This window comes from Rhinolophus ferrumequinum, chromosome 28 (assembly GCF_004115265.2).
Source record: "Rhinolophus ferrumequinum isolate MPI-CBG mRhiFer1 chromosome 28, mRhiFer1_v1.p, whole genome shotgun sequence".
Taxonomy (NCBI): Eukaryota; Metazoa; Chordata; class Mammalia; order Chiroptera; family Rhinolophidae; genus Rhinolophus; species Rhinolophus ferrumequinum.
The window spans coordinates 12,789,057-12,809,269 of NC_046311.1; the positions used below are offsets into that span (position 1 = coordinate 12,789,057).

The 20,213-nt window shown below is 46.0% G+C and overlaps 1 protein-coding gene across 1 annotated transcript in view; it reads right to left on the bottom strand.

The window, feature by feature from the left end:
* CHSY1 (chondroitin sulfate synthase 1) overlaps positions 1–20,213 on the bottom strand; it is a 58,601-nt gene that overhangs the window by 27,414 nt on the left and 10,974 nt on the right. The window contains exon 2 of the mRNA XM_033100361.1: positions 17,057–17,552. Within this exon, the coding sequence (XP_032956252.1) occupies positions 17,057–17,552 (496 nt within the window). The remainder of the gene's footprint in view (positions 1–17,056; positions 17,553–20,213) is intronic.

Consider the following 20,213-nt stretch of genomic DNA (forward strand, 5'->3'; position numbering starts at 1 on the left):
CTTTCTACTCTTCTGTCAGCCTGTAATGTTCCTATCAGACACTAAAAACGCCGTCTAAGGAAATGCAGCCTTGGCAAGAAGTGTGCTCAGTTCTCCCACTGGCGCTTCCTTCACCAGGGACGGAGCTGGGCGTGACGCACGGAAGCAATCTTTGCTGGGGGAACATCGAAACGAGAGCGAGCTGATCACACGACAGGCCCAGCATCTGCCATCTGACTACCTCCATCGTGGCCACTTCCACTGCGGACACTCCCACCTCACCCCTCCCACCTGCACCTGCCGAGCTCGGCTCGTCCTGTAGACACCTCCTCCTAGAAGCCCCCCTGCCCTGCCAGCCCAGCTCAGGCCGCCTGCTCCCTGTGCTCACAGCTCTCCATACGGTGATTAAGGAAGCAGCACCCTTGCAGGGACACAAGTACTTGATGAGCGTCGACTCTGCTGAGTGTTGGATGAATCACCCGTTTATACACCATCTGTCTTCCCATCAGAAATATCCCACACGCCTGGGTGGGCCCAGGCTCACTCACCACCCGCCCTGGAGCCGGCACCGCCACCGCACGGCGGGCATTTCACAATCAATTACCTGCTGAACGAACAAATGGGGAGCAATTCACGGACATCTCTTCAAACTTGTCCTCAGCTTGTTAATGTGCACCGAACAGGTATGACACGGAATGTGATTGTCTTCTGGAAGCTGCTCAGACTTGTCCTAAAAACGTCCGCCATGACCGTTCAGGGTAAATGCTTCGTATTAATATTCTCGATGCCTGAGGCACATGAACCCCCACAGAAAGAACGGGGGAGGGGAGATCCAACCCAGCCTCAGAGCCGATCGATGGAACAAGTTTCCATACCCTCATTACAGTCAAGCAGAAACTTGTCCAAGCTTAATATTACTGCAATACAAAAATGGAAAGGGCCATTTGCCCAAATTATAAACAGAAACACAGGACCAAATAAAAGCACATCAGCCTGGCCTCGACCATAAACAGGGTACTAAAAACCTCTCCCTAAACAACAATGACACACACTGTTAGAATGGCTACAATCCAGGCCCCTGACACCGCCAAGTGCTAGCGAGGACGAGAGTGATGGGAATCCTCCTTCCCGGCTCGTGGGGACGCACAACGGGACGGCCACGTTGGAAGACAGGTTGGCAGCTTCTTACAAAGTTAAACATAATCCAGCCATACGATCCAGCCATCGCACTCCTCCTAGATAATTACCCAACTGATTGAAAAATATGTCCACAGGCAATCATTCCCACAAATGGGTGACAGCAGCTTTATTCATAACCACCCAAAACTAGACGCGATCAACAGATGGATAAGCTGTGCCTCTCCAGACAACGGCACAGAGTATTACTCAGCAATAAAAAGAAATGAGCTATCAAGCCACAAAAAGACGTGGGTGACTCCTGAATGCTCAGCAACCCGGGTTATAAAAAGGCCCGCAGGTGACTCCGGTGCGTGCCCCAGTTTGGGTTCTGACACAGGAAGTGGGTGGGAACCGAGCCCCCGGTGATGGTCAGGCTGCTTTGGGGGCCACACTTGGAGAACCCCCCTTGAGACAAACCGAGCAGTAAGAACGGCCTCCCTGAGTGCTTTCTACATGCCAGGTACTACTCCCCATAGCACGTCTGTGAGAAGGGTTTTAGGGTCCCGACCTGAGAGGGAGACAGAGAGAGGGAGAGAGAGAGAGAGAGAAGTTTTCCTCAGGCCACACAGTGACACCAAGGGGTCGTGCTGTCTGTCCTGCTCTCAAGGGGCCTTGTTCCTGGATGACGTGTTTGTCCCGAGGCTGCTGTGACAAATGACCGCAAACCAGGTGACACAAAGCCACAGTATTTACTCCCTGGCGGTGCTGGAGGCTGGAAGTCTGAAACCCAGCAGGCTGCAGTCCCAACGGGGAAAATCTTGCCCCTGCTTCTTCCACCTTCTGGTGGCTTCCATTCCTGGGCTTGTGGCCACATCACTCCAATCTCTTCTCTTCCTCTGTGTGTCTGTTATTTCCCGGTTTCTCTCTCTCACAGGGACACTTATGATGGCATTTAGGGCCCAGCTGGATAATGCAGGGTAATCTCATCTCAAAATCCTTTGCTTAAATACATCTGCAAAGACCTTTTTGCTAAATAAGGTAATATTTACATATACGGGGACTTAGGACTGGCTATCTTTGGGTGGCCATTATTCAACCTACTACACATATTATGAATCAAGGTGAAGTTCAATGGATTTCTCCCACAAAATTGTAACAGGAGATGAAGACTCTGACAAGGACCTGTGCTGTCCTTTCTTATAGGAATGACCACAGACACTCACACGAAGTCAGTTGTAAACATGGTCTCTGTGACCGTCTTCTAAACTATGTAACACTCAATCGCACAGTCAATAGACACCTTCATCAAAGCCAGAGAGTTCAGAGGGTTCCTGTTGGAAGATCCTGATCAGCATCTTTTTTTAAATTTTTATTGGGGAATATTGGGGAACAGTGTGTTTTTTCCAGGACCCATCAGCTCCAAGTCAAGCCGTTATTTTCACTCTACTTGTGGAGGGCCCAGCGCACGGGCCCATGTGGGAATCGAACCAGTGACCTGGGTGTTATGAGCACCGCGCTCTAACCACTGAGCAAAACAGCCACCCCCTGACCTGCATCTTTAAAGAGACTTTGGAGAAATTGTGAAGAGCTTTTGAGAAACAGACCCAGGAATGTTTGCTCGGCAGCTCTCTTTCACACTGAAAATTTCAGAAGAGTAAATCTACGAATTGATTTCAGAAGAGTAAATCTACGAATTGAAGATCAAACACCTCTTCTGTTTGTTCTTAGGCTGAGGTCGACCTCTTTCAACCCATTTAAACCACTGCTTTAAACTAGCCATTTACATTAGCGTGGCAAGGGCCTACAAATAAAATTGACAGAGTAGTATGAGGTCTAATTGCTATCAGTCGGATGTTATCTTAAACATATGAGTATACTAAAAACATCCCACCAAACAAAGAAACGTAAAAATTGTGACAATTTTCCTTTTGTCTCAAATTCTCGACAACTGAACTTTATTGATTCTTTCCAAATACTGGCGACACTGAGAAGAACAATGGAGAATGCAATGTGATGCAGAAAAAGAAAATGTAACCGTGAGAGTCAGAAGGGCAGGCTCTGTATTTAGACCGCCTGGATGTGAATTCTGAATCTAGCGCTCTCCCTGCCCTACACCCTGCACGAGCTCAGTAACCCTGACTGAGAAAAGGGGCAACTGAAGCTTGGGAGAGCACAGTTTAAAAGGATTTTCTCTCCATACCAAAAGCGTAAGATATCCTTTAAACCTCACCCCCCACAAAAAATGTGATTTACTACAAAGGTTTAGCTGAATCAATGTTCAATCTTTCTGGAAATTAAGAGTGAAATCTGCCTTCCAATAAAGTGCACACTTGGAAACCTCACTGATTTATAAAAGGACTTAGGTCACCTGGTGATCAGCAAGCTTTCCATCTCCTAGGAGTCCTACTGGCCAAAGATTAACAGGAAGAATGAAGGGACCCCTGGTACGTCTCTCTGCCCATCAGTCAGTGCAGGCTGGGAAGGGACTTCACGATGACGCACGCAATTCTAAGCAGTGAGTAACTTCTTGAAAAATAAGCCAAACCATGTCATTTTAAGTCAACAGAAGTCAATGTCCAACTTTGTGATCAAACCCCTGACACAGGGCATGAGCTCCCCCCTCACTACGGCAAGGAAACAATGGCCGTTTCTGCCGGGCTGCCCCCCAGCCATCCGGGGTTCCCTGGGCCCCCGGCGGCCCTCTCAGGCTTGTTCGAGTCCTGTTCCGCACACCGGTCACCAGTGGATTTCAGAAGCTGCCCATCCTTGTGCCAGCACACCTCCCACTCCGTGCACCTGCATCAGGAAAGTCTCTTCAAGAAGGTAATGTTCCCACATCACCATCGTCCAAGCCAACAAGGACGCACACGGTGAGTGTTCCAACACTGCAAGTTCCGACTGGGCGGACACAAACGGAAGGGAAGCTTGCCCTACGTCCCGGCCGCTCACCCCTGGGAGCCCGAGCTCAGCCTGGACTCAGCCCCGATCTCCACCAGCTCCCTGGGGGAGGCGTTTGTCTCTGGCTTCCAGCGCCCCCACATGCAGACGACTCCCACTGTCCCTCCAGGGCACCTCCCCAGTCCTCCCATCACTGAAACTCTACCCCAGCCACTCAGGACACGGGTCGCTCTCCCCACACCTCACCCCTCCTTTCTACGCGCTCGACCTTCCACACCGCCCCCCCCCCCCCCCCCCCCCCCGCCAATTCCTGCCCTCTTCTCTGTGTTACCGCAAGCGCCTGCTCACCACCTCCCTGCTCGCAGGTCCTACCGACCAAGGGCTCCCTGGGAAAGCTCAGCTCCCGCACTGCTCTGCCCGAACCCCAGCACCTTCCCAGCGCACTCGGCATAGGACCGGAGCCCGTCACGCACGTGCTCGTCGCCTGGCCTCCCTGCCTCTGGGCCTTTGCACCCCACTGCCGCTGCTGGAGATGGTCCTCCCTGAATACACACAAGCTTCCTTCTCACTCCCGCTGGACCAGCACCCCCCGCTGCGCCATCCCTCTATACCCTGATCACGCTTGTGTTTCTTCAGAGGGCTCCGCACCAGCTGCCAGTATGTACCTGGCTCCTTGTGCTCTGATGTCCCCACAGAGAAGTAAAGGTGGCATGAGAGCAGGCTTTGCTGTTCTCTCTGCTGCAGCCCCAATGTCTACTGTGTGGCCTGTCACACAGTAGGCACACAGTTTTTTTTTGAATGAATTAACCATTTTTAAAAATTAAATATGTTTGTATCACCTGGGATATTTCAATTTCTACACCCACTTTATACTAATAACAGGTATTCCTTGGGTGGTAAAAAAGCATAAAGAATGTACTCATCTTTCTGCGTTAAATAAACCACATCGTTATGAATAAAAATAAGTCCTTTGTCTTTAAAACGAGTATTCCTGTTGAAGGAGAATGCACAGATGAAGAAAAATGGGAACCTACAGTATTTTTCAAAGCACCGTCTCTGAAAACAAGTGTCAGACATCCGAGACAATAACGCTGTACTGATTTCTTTATCCCTGCAAGGGTTCATGGAGAGAAAACCCAGAAACACAACCCTCCGGGGCTGACCATGGCGACGACATCAAGAGCGCCAGCATGAAATTGCTGAGTGAATGCTGAAAGATTCTTTTTAGTCAGGGCAAGTTTTGCTGTAATGGTACCATTACAAATTTCGTACAGTAATAACACGGTACATTATAAGCTTGCTCAAATGATAAGCTCTTTATGAGGGTTGGAAGTCTGCAGCCCTCTCAGACAAAGAGCTCTCTGTCTTTGGTTTCCTAGAAGTCAATAAGCGAAAACTCACATCCTGCACAATGCCCCCTGCGACTCCCAGAAGGCCCAGCGTGCTGCGGCTTCACCCCGGGGCCCCGGGCACTGAGCTGCCAGCGGGGGGCACTGGCAGACTCGGCAGCCTCGCCCCCGTGCCCAGGAGATCGTCGCTGGGTTCTCACGACTTTTTATTCTGAAATAAGTTCCGACTTACAGTGTTGGTGCAAAGACTGTAGGGAGAGTTCCCATCTGCTCACCTCACTCCCTCAAAGGTTCATGTCTTATGGAACCAAGCTACGCATGTGGAAACCAAGAAATGAACCTTCATACAACACTGGCAACGCCACTACAGGCTTTCTTCAGATTTCATGAGGTTCCCCACCGACGTCCCTTTTCTCCTCCAATCCAGCAACCCCCGCCTCGGCCCCCGCCCAGAGCGTGCAGTGGTTACGTCTCCTTGGTCTCCTCCCATCGGGGACAGATTTCGGTCTTCCTTGGCTTTTCAAGATCCTGGCCCTTTGGAAGGACACTGCTCAGGTACCTTGTACGGTGCCCTCCACGGGGGTTTCTCTGATGCTTTCTCACGACCAGACGCAGCTGTGGCTTTGAGGGAGGACTCACGCAGGGATCACGGGTCTTCTCAGCCCTCACATCCGGGAGCATGGGATACAAATGACTTAACTGGTGCCGAGGTTAATTCAAGGTGGGTCTGCCAGGCTTTCCTACCACAAAGTGAATATTTTTTCCATTCCCTATTCCATTCATTAAAAATGAGTCATTAAGGCCAGCCCATAGTCGAGGGAGGGAAATTCAGCTCCAGCTCCAGGAGGGAAGAGTATCAAAAACTGTGTGAACGGTAAAGCCAGCGTGGTCATTAATAAATACTTTGGAACTACTCTGTGTAAACTGAAATTGGTTTGATAAACAAATCTCAAGTTATGGTTCCTGACAACTAACAGAAGCTGAGGCTTAAAACAAAAGAGTGGGGCTTGGGCAGGATTTATCACCAGATCACATAAACAAGACATCTGTGACATCATCAACTGCAGAGACAAAGAGAGATCTAAAACCTCATTTAGTTTTCGCTTTAAAGTGCTCGTCAGTTTCATCTCTGGACAAAAGTTACGTGTTTGCATCATCACCCTGACAGAGCGCTTTCTGGTGTCCTGGGGGTGTCCCAGCACTCACCCCGACTGACTGACCTGGCCCCACAACTCAAGCAGTGAACACAGCTAAGCGGAGGCAGGAGAAAACATGTAAAGCATTAACCCGTCAAACACACATGATGAGGGGACGCCGCGTGCCAAGCTGGGCGTCCTTACCAGCTGGACTCGGAGTTACTTACTGGAAACACCAAGTCCAAACTCCTTTTCTGTCTTCCGCTGTCACAGGACCGGGGCTAAGTGACGCAATGCCAATTAATGACAATGTAAAAACAGTCTCTACTGAAAACATCACTGGGTCCTAAGAAACGCTGTAAGAGCACAAGTGGCATCGACGGCTCTGAAGCCCGAGCGAGCAGAGGACATCTCCAGACGAGCCTGTCAACTGCGACGCCCTCACCTGCCAAGAGGCCGGTTCTGGGTTTGGGTCTGGAAATTCGCTCTGTGACCAACATCTCAAGTGGTTCTCTTAGACATGGTCTCCCTGTGGTGTAAGACCTCTGGGCAACGCAAACACGCAAACACACACACACACACACACACACACACACACAACACACACCTTTCCCACTGAAAAATGTCCCTGTGTCACGCAAGTTTGAGAAACATGGTTTACAACACACGCCTAAGCCTCACACTGCCTTACCTCCAACTGCTTATTCCTAACCCACATCACACTGCTGCCAGCAAGCTCATTCCCTTGTTACTTTTTAGACGCCAGATGGGCTCATCAGTTCAACAAAGAGGATTCAATACTGGAATAAAAAACGTATACAAAGCTTTAATGTTGCCATCTCTAGACCTCTTATAACGTGGGAGGATACCATCCTGACCGTTCAGAATAGTCCAGCAGTCCAGCCGCCTGTGGACAAGGGGTGCCCAGGATTCACTGCGCGCCTGACTCTCTCCACCTGCCCCACGGCCCTCCGTTCTGTCCTGTGTGCCCCGGTTTACTCCCATTAGGCCGTGAGGTATTTTTCACATAGATTAGTCCATTTTCACACACTGATAATAAGTTCTCAGAGCTCATTTCACTCTCATTGCCTGAAAATGGCGTGAACAGCCTTTGAATACTGATCAGGTAGACCGCCCGCTTATCACAGGATTGGGGTGATGACATCCGTGATCTCCATCTTTGCAACTATCCCGGAAATGTCCATCAGCTAAGATAAAGAACATGATGTACTGAACCACGTCCTGATAATATGGCTAAGAAGCCCTTTTCCGTCAACTGAACAGAAGTTCAATAGAAGGGTGATCCATATATAAAGCCTAGAATATCTCTAACATACTCCTACTGAACTTGAACGTGACGAAGACATACCAATTTGCCCTTAAACCCACCCCACCTGCCTCCCAACCTCAACACCCTGACACACCAAATGGTCAGACCTTTTCAGAGATGTTTATGCACCTGTGGAAGGTTTTGTTTTGCCAGTAAAATAATTACAAGTCCAAAGCACCTAACGTCTCCCTTTTAGGTGAATTCTTATTTGTTCTGTCAGAACAGTCTTCTCTAAGTGGTAAAAGCAAGAAGACAGGGATTCCAAGACCACCATGCAGCTACAAATCGTATCCCAGCATTGACGTATACACGTCAAGATCTCTGCCGAGTCCTCAGGGATGAGCTCTGAATGGCTTCGTTTTCAGATGGGGGAGGGTTGTCCACCGACAGCCCCAGCATTTCACAAGCACTGGCTCTGTGCCAAGCACCAGCTATGACAACACGCGTCATCTCAGCGAATCCTTGAAACAGTCCTGCAAGTCGGCGATTTCTGATCCCCTTTTTGAAGAACACGAAGATGCAGAGAAATCAGGCTCCTTGCTGCCCAAGGTCACACAGCTGGCGAAGAATGAAGCGAGCGCACTGTGATTCACGCGCAGGCCCACTAGGCCCTACCGAATGTCACCTCTCCTTTGCTTCCGTTAAGAGTCACACCACGTGGTCTCCTCCTTCACCCCCTCCCCTTGCTCCCACACTCCGGCAACGTCGGCCCCCTTGCTACGTCTTACACACATCAACACACTACTCTTTACTGTGGTCTCTCTGCACCCGGCCCGGCCCCCCCAGAACAGAAGAGAGCATGGCCTGTGCCCTCTGCACAGCTATGTCCCCAACAAGAACAGTGCCCTGATCACAACAGATGTTCCCATTTTATTTGAAGAAATGAACGTATGTGCATATAGGAACTGGTTGGAAGTCTTTCTAACGCTTAGGGTACAGTTCCCTGACTTCTTAAGTAAAGGACGACAGGAGACCCAGAGTGATTTATCTAATTGCAAACGGGAAATGTAAGCTGTGAAGCTAAGGCCCCAGAAAGGACTGTGTGAGGTGACAGCAATGCAAATGGTGAAGTAAAGACCTCCACAACTTCTCTCCTCCATAAAAGCAAAGAGAACACAGGCAAAAATTGTTTCAGGCAACTTTTTCAGGACTCTGGATATTGGCCAAAGGCTTGCAGTAATCCAGGAAGCATTTATGCAAGAAAAATAGTGAAATTTCGGTAACAACAGTGAGCTTTGTGGCATTTTAACTTGCCTGATTTCTATTCCCTGTTCCCTAGCCATGTGGGAACCTTGAAAACCAACAGTCCACAATCACGGGAAAAGCCGCAGCTCGGCAGCCATTGGAGGGAGCAGAACAAGGCTGGAGCTCCTTCAAAGCCCCATCCCAGGGAGCTGTCATATTCACTCTCTGGTGGTTCCCTAGAAGATCCCACTCTCAAAGCTATCTCTATCTGCCCTAATTCAGAGCCCTTCCATTGCAAACAGCCTTGGGGAGTGGGGTTAGGGAGGAGGTATTTGTTAAAAACAATCGCAGGCAACTGTTAAATATCATGCTGCCTGAGGTAATGGCTAGCAGTTTGGGCAAAACAGAAGCTAACCAAAAAGCTAAAAAAGAAAAGCTGGGTATGAGGAGTCTAAGGAACTCTGAGACAGTTGAATCCATTCCTGGGAATCTAAGGCCATGCACACGTGTGGACTATGCACGTGACCGGGGACGACTGGAGAAAACCCCAAGCTCTCATGTGGCTGACTTCCAGTCAAGTAGAAGGGGAGACTAAGGAAGAGCTGAAAACTGCGTGATGAGGTACAGAGCCCCTCAGCAGAGCCTGGGACACTTCTCAGTTCCAGGCATCGAAGGAAATCTCCATCCAATCGTTAGCTGACCACTAAGCAAACCCAGCAAAGGTTTTAGTGACCACACACACCAAAGAATACAGACGTAACAGAATTAGTTCTAAAAAAAGTCACTAAACAAACAACAGCAACAACAACATCAAACCCTGGGGAAGGAACAGCATCTGAGGTCCAGAACTGCTGTATTATTTCAAATTTCTGTTTCCACAAGAAGTTATGAGACATGCAAAGACGAAAGAAAGTACAGCCCATCCATATACAGGGGGAAAGAGCAGGCCATAAAGAGATAGCAATGATAAAAAAGAGCCAAATAGAAATTCTGGAGTTGAAAAGTACAACTGGAATGAAAAATTCACAACAGATTGGAACGGGTAGAAGGAAGAATCAGTGAACCTGAAGATCGTTCAATTGAGATTATCCAGACTGAAGAGTAAAGACAAATAAAAAACTAAACAGCTTGAGTATATGTATCATGGCAGTCCCAGAAGAAGAAGAGCAAGAATAAGGGACAGAAAGAATATCTGAAGAAATAATGGCTGAAAACTCCCCAAATTTGATGAAAAACAACCCACACACCCAAGAAGTTCAACAAACTCCAAGTACGATACTCAAAGAGACCCACACCTAGACACATCATAATCAAACTGTTGAAAGCAGAGAGAATCTTGAAAGCAGCAAGAGAAGCAACTCATCACATACAAGAGATTCTTAATAAGAGTGTAACAAATGATTTCTCATCAGAAACCATGGATACCAGCAAGCCTCCATTCAAAGTGCTAAAAGAAAGAGACTGTCAATCAAGAATCCTCTATCAACAAAACCGTCCGCCAAAAGTGAAGGAGAAATTAGGACATTCTCAGAGAAACAAAACTGAGAATTTTTCACTAGCAAATCTGCCTTGTGAGAAATACTAAAGGGAGTCTTTCAGACTGAAATGAAAGGACACTAGACAATAATTCGAAGACACATGTATAAAGAGCCCAATAAGGGTAACTACATAGGTAAATATAAGAGACGGTATACATGTATTTTTTGGTCTGTGACTCTTTTTTTCTCTAATCTGATATAAAAGACAACTGCATAAAGCAATAATTATAAATCTGTGTTGACAAGCATACAATATATAAAGATATAATTTGTATGACAATAAAAGCACAAAGGAGTGGAGCGAGAACTGAGCTATATAAAAGCAAATATTTTATATACTATTATTTAAGTTGATATTAATCGAACTATGTTGTTATCAATTAAGATGTCAATTATAACACTCAGGACAACTTCTAAGAAAATAAAAAAAACTAAAGTGAAAGAAATGAATGACAAAAGAGTGAAATGTATATAAAAATACCTCTATCAACATAAAAAGGCAGCATTGGGGAACAAAAAAAGACATGACAGAAAACAAAGAACAAAATGACAGACATAAATCCTACCCTATCAGTAATGATATTAAATGTAAATGGATTAAACACTCCAATTAAAAGGCAGAACTGGCAGAACAGATTTTTTAAATGCTACAACTGCAGATATTGTGCGTTTAGTTTCAGACCACTGCAATAAAGCTAACAGTGCAATAAAGTGAATCACACAAATTTTTGTTTCCTGTAACTATAAAAGTTATGTTTACACTATACAGTAGTATGTTTACACTATACTAAGTGTGCAATAGCATTATGTCTAAAGAAGCCATGTATATACCGCAATTAAAAATACTTCATTGCTAAAAAATGCTAACCATCATCTGAGCCTTCAGTGAGTCATAATCTTTTTGCTGGTGGAGGGTCTTACTCTCCATTTGTAAAAAACAAAATATCTGCGAAGAGCAATAAAATGAGGTATGACTGTATATACTGTCTCCAAAAAACATACTTTAGATTCAAAGACACAGATAGGCTGAAAGCAAAATAATGGAAAAAATACACCATGCAAATGATAACCAAAAGAAAACTGAAGTGGTTATACTAATATCAGACAAAATAGACTGTAAGGCAAAACAAAAAGACTGTTATTAAAAAGAAATTTTATAATGATGAAAGCGTTCATCCATCAGGAAGATGTTACAGTTATAAATATATATGCACCTTACAACAAAGCCCCAAAATACACGAAGCAGAAACTGCTACAACTGAAGGGAGAAATAGACAATTCAACAATAATATTGGAAACTTCAATAGCCCACTTTCAATAATGGGCAGAACTAGAGAGACAGTAATGAGGAAAGAGAACACTGGGATCAACATATAAACCAACTAGCCCTAACAGACAGCTACAGAACACTTTACTCAACAACAGCAGAATACACATTCTTCTCAAGTGCACATGGAACGTTCCCCAGGGTAGAACACATGTTAGGCCATAGAAAGTCTCAATAAATTTTAAAGAACTAAAGTAATACAAAGTACGTGCTCCAATCATATGGCATGAAATTAGAAACCAATAACACAGTGGTTGTTCTTAGACGGCTGTACTGTGCATGGTCTCACTTTCTCGTATTTTCTACTTCCCCTTCATGTCCTTCCTGCTCACTGCTGACACAGTCCTTACATAGTAACCCCCTTTTGGGGGCGCTAATTTGCCTCTCTAATCCATTAGAAGCTTGGAAATTGAACCACCAAACGTGCAGAACAAAAGATAAGGCTCAGTGTACCACCACAAGGGGCCCTGCCTTGAAGAAACGGGAAGCAGCAGTGGTCGTATTTGGAGCGTCTATGCCAGCCTGCCTCCTGCTTGGCCAGGTAAGTCCCTGGGCAGCCTAAAGGAGGGAGGAAGGCACCACTATTCCACAAATCAGCTCCATGACAACCAGCAGTTAAGAAATTATTTCTTCTATGATTAAAAAAGAAAAAAATCCCAGGCTTCCGATGGAAGGATGCTCAAAATTCCTCTATATGTCAGTCAGACTAAAAAGGAGGACCTTCTCTTTGTACATATTTTGCCTTTAACTCCCATTTTCCTTGATGATATACCTTCCCATAAAAAGAACATCACTCATATTGCCCTTCCCTGTTTTATACACCGCATAACGACATCTGGCCAACGACGGACGCATACACACCAGGGGTGGTACCATACAGCCTCGTGTGCAATAGGCTTCACCACCGAGGTTTGTGCAAACGCACCGTGATGTTCGCACAACGATAAAATCCCCTGCAGGACGTTTCCCCATCACTAAGCGGCGCACATCTGTCTTTAAAATAAGTATCACAGGGTTTTACACTTTTAACATTTTTTTCACTTATTTCAGGAACATGTATTTTTGTCTTCTCAAGTAAGCAAAGTCCTTGAGGGAGAAAAAGGCCGTTCCCAATTCATTCTTCTTTTGCAATTTCCTACCGGTGCAGAGGGCAGTGCTGGGTCCATGAATGATCCCTAATGAACACTTACTGGTTAACTCAGCGTCACGACTGGTATATCCCAACACGTAGGTGTGCCAAGGTAATGATCCCTTCATTTGGGAGCGAGGGGTGTGGCGGTGCGGGGTTCGGGGAGCAGGAGCCCTTTGGGGGCGCTCGCCTCCGTGTGTGCGCCACAATGTGACAAAGGGTGGGAAACGTTGGGTGAAATGACTGATGAGAGACACTGCTGAAAAGAACTGGGAATAGCCTAAATGTCCATCAAGAAAAAATAATAATAAAGCTCTGTATGTACCGAATGGAAAATCTCCCAAGACATGTGAGTGAAAACCAGCAAGAGGGAGACAGTGTACCGAAGATGCTTCCATTCCTGCACAAGGCGGAAGATATGCAAACTTGCTGCTTATAAACGCACAAGGCATCTCCGTAAGGACATGCTGACTCATGAGAGAAACCCAGGGCTGGCGATAGGTAGAGGTGGCAAGGCTGGTGCCTGGAAACCCTGGCACTTTTGAATTTTGAATCATGTGACAGCATTAGCTATTAAAAAACAATAAATGTTTTCAAGTTGCCCAACCCATCTATGCCTAGCTCCAACATTAGCAATGATTATTTTCTACCCAAAACACCTTCATTACTAGTCAAACATTGAGTGGAAATAATAAAAGCAAGATCTGGACGCTGATTATCCAGCTGTGTTCAGTCTGTGAAAAATCCACTGTGTTTTGTTTTCCATGTATCTGTGCACGTTCCCACAGGTCTAATATACTTCAATAAAAAGTTCATAATACAATAGGTTACTTAGGTCAATTTTCTTTTTCTTTTTGTTCCCTCTTACTAAAAAGGGTAGTATAATATTTCACGTATTTGCCCAAATAAAATAAATTATTGTTTTAAAATTTCAGTAATGTTTCTCAAAGAACAACTCTGGTATAACTTGAGTTAATAATGGTGACCCTGGGTGACAAGGGGGAAGCAGCCTTGCCAGCTCCTCCCAGACGTTTCCAGCAGTTTGAACAGCCTCCAGGCCCATTCTCTTCACTGGCTGCATGTGGGAGGTTTCAAACAAGCCTTGAGAAGCGGTCCCAACAACTGCCTTATGGCTTGCTATTCATATATTGAAATCACAGTTTTTCATTACGACAATGAAGTCTTTAAAGCCACTTATCGAAAATGCCACGGTCCCAAAAGACAAAGAAAGAGGCTGTGCAAACGTTCCAGGTTAAAGGGAGGCTCAAGAGACCTGACAACCAGCTGCAGTACCAGACCCTGTGCTGGATCCTGTAATGGAGAAGGAAAAATTGCTACATGGGACTTCACTGAGTCAACAGACAAAATTAGAATATAAACAGTAGGTTAAAGTATCCACATTAAATTTACTTAAGCTGTAGTTGTAGAAGAGAATTTCCCTGTTCTTAGTCAAAATCCACTGACGTTAAAGTAAAGAGCCACAATGCAAGTTATTCTCAAATGGTGGGGGGTTGGTCTATGTCTCTGAATGGGGGGAAGGGGAGACTCTGGGGAACACGAGCAAATGAGAATGAGAGCGGAGCAAAATGTTAACAGGTTAATCTAGGTATGGGGTGTATGGATGTTCTTTGCACTAATTTTTCTTTCGTTAACTTTTCTGCGATTTCCAAATAAAGTTTTTGAAAGCTATGTATTAACAGATAACCACCAAAATAATCAAAACAAGCTTAGAAGTGAATCTGGATTTTGATGATCGTTGCACGAGCCATTTTAATTATGTAAAACTGTAATTCTAAGGCATTACCGCAATTTGCAAAAAAAAAAAAAAAATACACCTCTGGCTGGGTTTACACTAGAGCTAAATAAGTACCTTCCAAGACCCAAAGCTTATAGTAATTGCCTTTAACACAAAACTCCACCTCAGCAACTTCTCATAACGTGAGCCTTACTGGAGAAACTAGATTTAAGGAAGTGTAATAAAAGTTCCTCACCCACATGAGGGATTTATCACACAATAATACAGCCTAATGATGACTGAGGTTAGACGCACGTAGAGCCATAAAAGACAAAAGAAATCAGAGGTCCAGTACAATGTCAATTTCCCCACAGACAGATTTCCTAAAAATTGTAACGATGAAGAACTACATGTGAAAGGCAAAACTTTAACTTTACAGGAAAATATGTCGGACAAAATTCCTGCGACCCAAGGAAGAGAAGTACTTCTTAAACGAGGCACAAAAAGCACAAACCATCCAGGGAAAGAATGATAAATCAGACTACACTTAAATTCACAATTTGCACATGGTAAAAATACCATATTTACAGTGAAGAGAAAAACCACATTCTGGGCGAAGATCGTCTCCAAAACACCTGGTACAAGCCCCGCGATGACAGAGCAAGCCGCAGTATCTAGGCAAGGCTCTGCTGTCACCAGGCATTTAAAGAAATGGGAAGCAGGGACGCCACTCCCCAGGGCATCCTAGATAGGGACAGGGCCCCCCCCCCGGGCTTCAGCTTCTGCCCCACCAGATCCTTTTAGGTAATGAAATCATTTACCAGACGCACCAAATCTAAGAGGCGGCTCCAAGAGCCCAGACAGGATGACTGAAAACTTGGGCGGTTCTGTCAGAATGGGGGGAAAACAGCCTGAAAAACGGTCTCCCACCCCCTGCAGCCCCGGGACACCACCTTCTGGGCACTAACCTCAAGACATCGGCTCTCCTGGGGGCGACCTAGCAGCATGTAAGATACAACAGCAGGACAGCGCTAAGGCACGCAGCTTTGGAAGGTCTCTCTCAAAGGCAGGCCCACCCTCTACAACTCCAGCTGGAAGGCTCGCTTCCCAGAGATCAGGGGCAGCAGAAAGCATTCCAAAATACACAAGGCATTACATAGTTTAACCATAATGAAACATGGTAAGGTCATAACTACTTCATTCAGGATGGGGAAAATGCAGAAATACTGCCAGTTGCACTGGCCTCAAAACTGCATGAAACACCCAAACAGTTTTCTTTGCTGCAAAAATCCATGAACACAGAGATTGCCCCTAGGTCCAGGGGCAGAGGGGCGGGCACACAGAGATTAGAGGGGTACTTCATATCACACTTGGGATTGAAAATGTATCTTTTATAATTAGAAACTACGTGAAGACTACTTCCTGTACACTCGAAAATGTCCACTTCCCTAAAAGTTCAAATGAAAGAAACAGAGCGATTAGGAGACATTTAAAAGCAAGTCTAGGGTGAAGGCAAGTACAGGCAAGAATACCATTCCTTCACTCAAGTACTTTAGAAAAGGAACTCAGAAGGAAAGCTAACAGTTTGCATCAGAAAGTGTGTTTCTTTCCCTTGGACAAAAGTCCAGCAATTCCCTCTGCCCTGCACAATCAGCAGTGCATCGATCGAAATACAACGCAACCTAAATAACTTTTTCCACTCTGACTAATATCAGATGCTGCAAACACAGGCAAAAGAAGCGCCTCTGCCAACAAAAACAGCAAAGTCAAAAGCGAACTCCACGTCTGTAGAACTGTTAGAGACAGAGTATCTACAAGTAGACTTCCTTCAAAAAATGGCATCTGTATGTGAAGAGAACTCGGCAATCGCCTGCCCCTTATTCTGAAAGGAACAACTATACTGCAAGGTTACTGATTACAGTAACGGTCGAGAAAGTCAAGTGCTTAAGATACACCCAAAGCCCGACGCTGCTGGCTTTTTTACACCAGTCCTCATTTTATCCAATTCCAAACAGGGAAGTTTCTGCACTGTGCGGGTCCACGTGACCAGTCCACGTGGAAAGCCGGGCCTTTGGCGGAACGTGGAACGCACCCCCCAACCCTCTCGCAATCACATGTGCAGAATCAGCAGAAGTGGCGGGACGAATTTTCGGGATCGTCTCGAACCCACCCCCGTGAGCTGCAGCAAACCGCATCTTTCCTTGCGGCCCCCGAGGCGACATCCCCTCTGCACTCAGGAATCACAAGCGCAGAAGGTACGTTCTAAACACCGGGAGGAAACGGACGTTAACAAACGCAGGTGCAAGGGCGCCCGACCCTCAGCGTCCTTACCTCGTAGGACCAGACGCACTGCACGCCCGCGAACCGGCGCACGCAGCGCCCCACCTCCACGTCCTCGTGCGTGGTGTGCATCTCCCGCAGGCACTTCCCGATGTGAGGGGCCATCCTGCGCAGCACCTCGCGGCTCATGATCACGCCCGGGCCCCCCATGCAGAAGTTCTCGCCCGGCTCCAGGGCCAGTTTGCCCATTTCCTCCGTGGTGCCCAGGCCCGTCTGCCCGAGAAACAGGGGTTCACTGCTGTTCAGACTCCTCAGGAAGTTCTCCAGGCGGTCCCCTTTGATGTAAACGTCATCGTCCGCTCTCATAAACCACTCGTACTTGTCCAAATAGTGGTCGTGCACGTACTTGAGCATCATGAACGACTTCTTCTGGGGCGGGTAGGAGTCGTCCACGCCCCGCAGGGGCACGATGGGGATGGGGATGGACGTGTCGGAGCCCTCACTCGAGAAGAATTCGACTTTCCCAGGAATTGTCTTGGACCACGTTCTGGAATGAAAATGGTATCAGTGAGAGCAGTTTATGCCAACCTCCCCGTTTCCAGCAAGTCCCCTATCTGCTCGTGCTGAATGATTCATTGTGTGTTCAAGAGGATGATAAGCCACTCGATCTGCTGGCTTCCCCAAAGTCCACATTTATTTTCAAAAGAATCCCAACGAAAAAGAATGGTGAAATGTTAAACTAGTTCCAGGATAACTAAGTTTCAGCTGCGGCAGAAAACAACTGCCAGGCCACCAAGGACTACATATTCAGGTTCATTTTCTGATTCCGCTGTAAAAGCAGTAAGAAACAGAACTGTTCATTCAACACGTTTTCTCTGAATGCCCATCAGGCGCCAAGTATGTGCTAAGACAGGGATGCAGTGGTGAGCAAAACGACCCCGACTCAGGGACCTCACACATTCGCCAAGACAGCACATGACGCACGTACGTGTCCCCGTGAACAAGCCTCTGAAAGAAAGGCTCCCAGTCCGTCCCACAGAGCGTAACCAAAGGACGCAAACGGGACACACAGACCCAGAACCCCGAGTAGGAGGGCAGGGCAGAGGCACACTGGGGTCCTTGCTGCTACAAAAGCCGCAGGACCCAGTGACGGGATGCGGCAGGTGGGAGGTGAAGGGCTGTGGTTCTGAACCCCCGGGGTGGCGAGGCGGAAGGTGACAGGGAGCTGCCACTAGCATTTCCAGGGGACTGCTCATCTCACCAGGAGGGGAAGCTGGTGGTCAGTCCAAAGGAAACAAGGCGGTTTTCCTTAGATGTTTTTACACCATGTATTATATTTAGAGCTGAAGTAGTCATGCTACAAAAATGCATTCATACTGACGACTTCTAGGAAAAACCTATCACAGAGGGTAAGTCAAATAGTCAATTGAGCCTCAATAAGATCAAAACGTCACGGTTCCCAGATGATGTCCTCCCCAACAGATTTTTATGAACAGTTACAGTTGTGTTGATTAGAGTGAAAAGCGATTTGAAGGCTTAAAACCACACGCATCACTAATGGAAAGTCTTAGGAGAGAAATCTCTGAAAACACACCAGAAGGAGAGAAATGGGGAGGAGTTGGGGGTGGATAAAGACCTTCACTTTTATTCTGTACATCTCTGTACTGAGTGAAATTGTTATGGGCATAATATTACTTTGGCGGGGGTAGAGGATTTAATTGTGATAAAATACACATAACCTGAAATTTACCATTTTACCCATTTGTAAACCTAACAATCGGTGGCATTAAGCATTGTTCTGCACCCATTACTGCCATCCATTCTGCGGAAGTTTTTTCATCTTGCGAAACTAAAATTCTAAAGCATGGCATTACTTTCATAATTTTTAAAACAATCTACAATGAAACACTTAAATAATTACTCGCTTTTGATTCTCCTCCTAACCCAACTAAAAAGAATATAAAATAACTTCAAACTTCTCTCATTCAAGCCTCAGGAAAAATTGGATGGGACTGAACTTTGTGTCAAACATACTTCTCAAAAAGTCCAACGATTAAACATACATCATTTTTCATCAACTCGAGGATGTCGACTGTAAGATGCACCACTGTTTTTGTCCCAATAACAGAGAAAACAAACTTCCAATCCTAATCACATGATGCCAGCAACTATAACATGCATCCTGACCTCAGAGAAGTTAAAATGTGAAAACAGAAACGTGCATCTTAGAATGGACGTAATACCGTAGCTGTAATGTTTCTCCCTTAATGCCTATGGATTTCAAATGGACCTTACGCCACTTTCGGAACTCTTGAACAAAGAATTCGGCACATGTGGAGCCCAGTGGGACTACAGATGCTGTCCCAGGAACTGGACTTCATTTTCACAGAGAATATGCCCCTGAAAAAAAAGGATATAAAGTAAACATAGCAGGGATGGGGCAATGAATTTAAAGAGAAACCAAGCCCTCCCACAGAGACAAGTCCATTTCAAACTGCGAATGAAGCACCACGTGCATGGAGTGTATGGTAACTTAAAACAGCCTTCTGACACGGTAACAAGTGGAGGAGAGGCAACTTGCGTCCTGGGGGAAGTCAGTGATGACGAGAAGCCCTGAGAACTTATACCGAGAAGACCCCCCACCAACGTCAAGGAGCCCCCGGTTCCTCCCCTTATGTAAAAATGAATTTTGTTTGGCAGTCACAACAGTTCTTTGAAAACAAATAATTTCAGTGCTTGGCATGTAATAGACGTCAAAAAATACTGCTCACTCGTGTGATGTCAGTGACTTAGAGATGTCGTGTGCACGCACGCGCATAAAAAGGCAGAAATCATTTGTCACTTATCTGTGAGAAATTTCCAGGTGAGCTTCCCTCCTTTCACATAAGCCACACTCCCATTTTCTACCATCTTACATTCGGAAAGAAATCAACTTAAACCACAACCAGAAAACAATAAAGAGGCAAAATTCACAGGCATGCTGGAGTTGAAATACACTACTATTCATGGCCTTCTGAAATATAGTGGTTTCAAGCTAGAAAGGCTGTGTCATCTTACAACTGATTTTAAAAGGATAGTGAATAAAATCAACTTGACTTTAGCTTCTACCCAACTGCTTCTGAACTAAAATGTGATTAATAACACAGACCAAGTTCAAAGTAGTACTCAGGTAGCCAACCCCAGAAGCCATTAAGATACTAAAGCACAC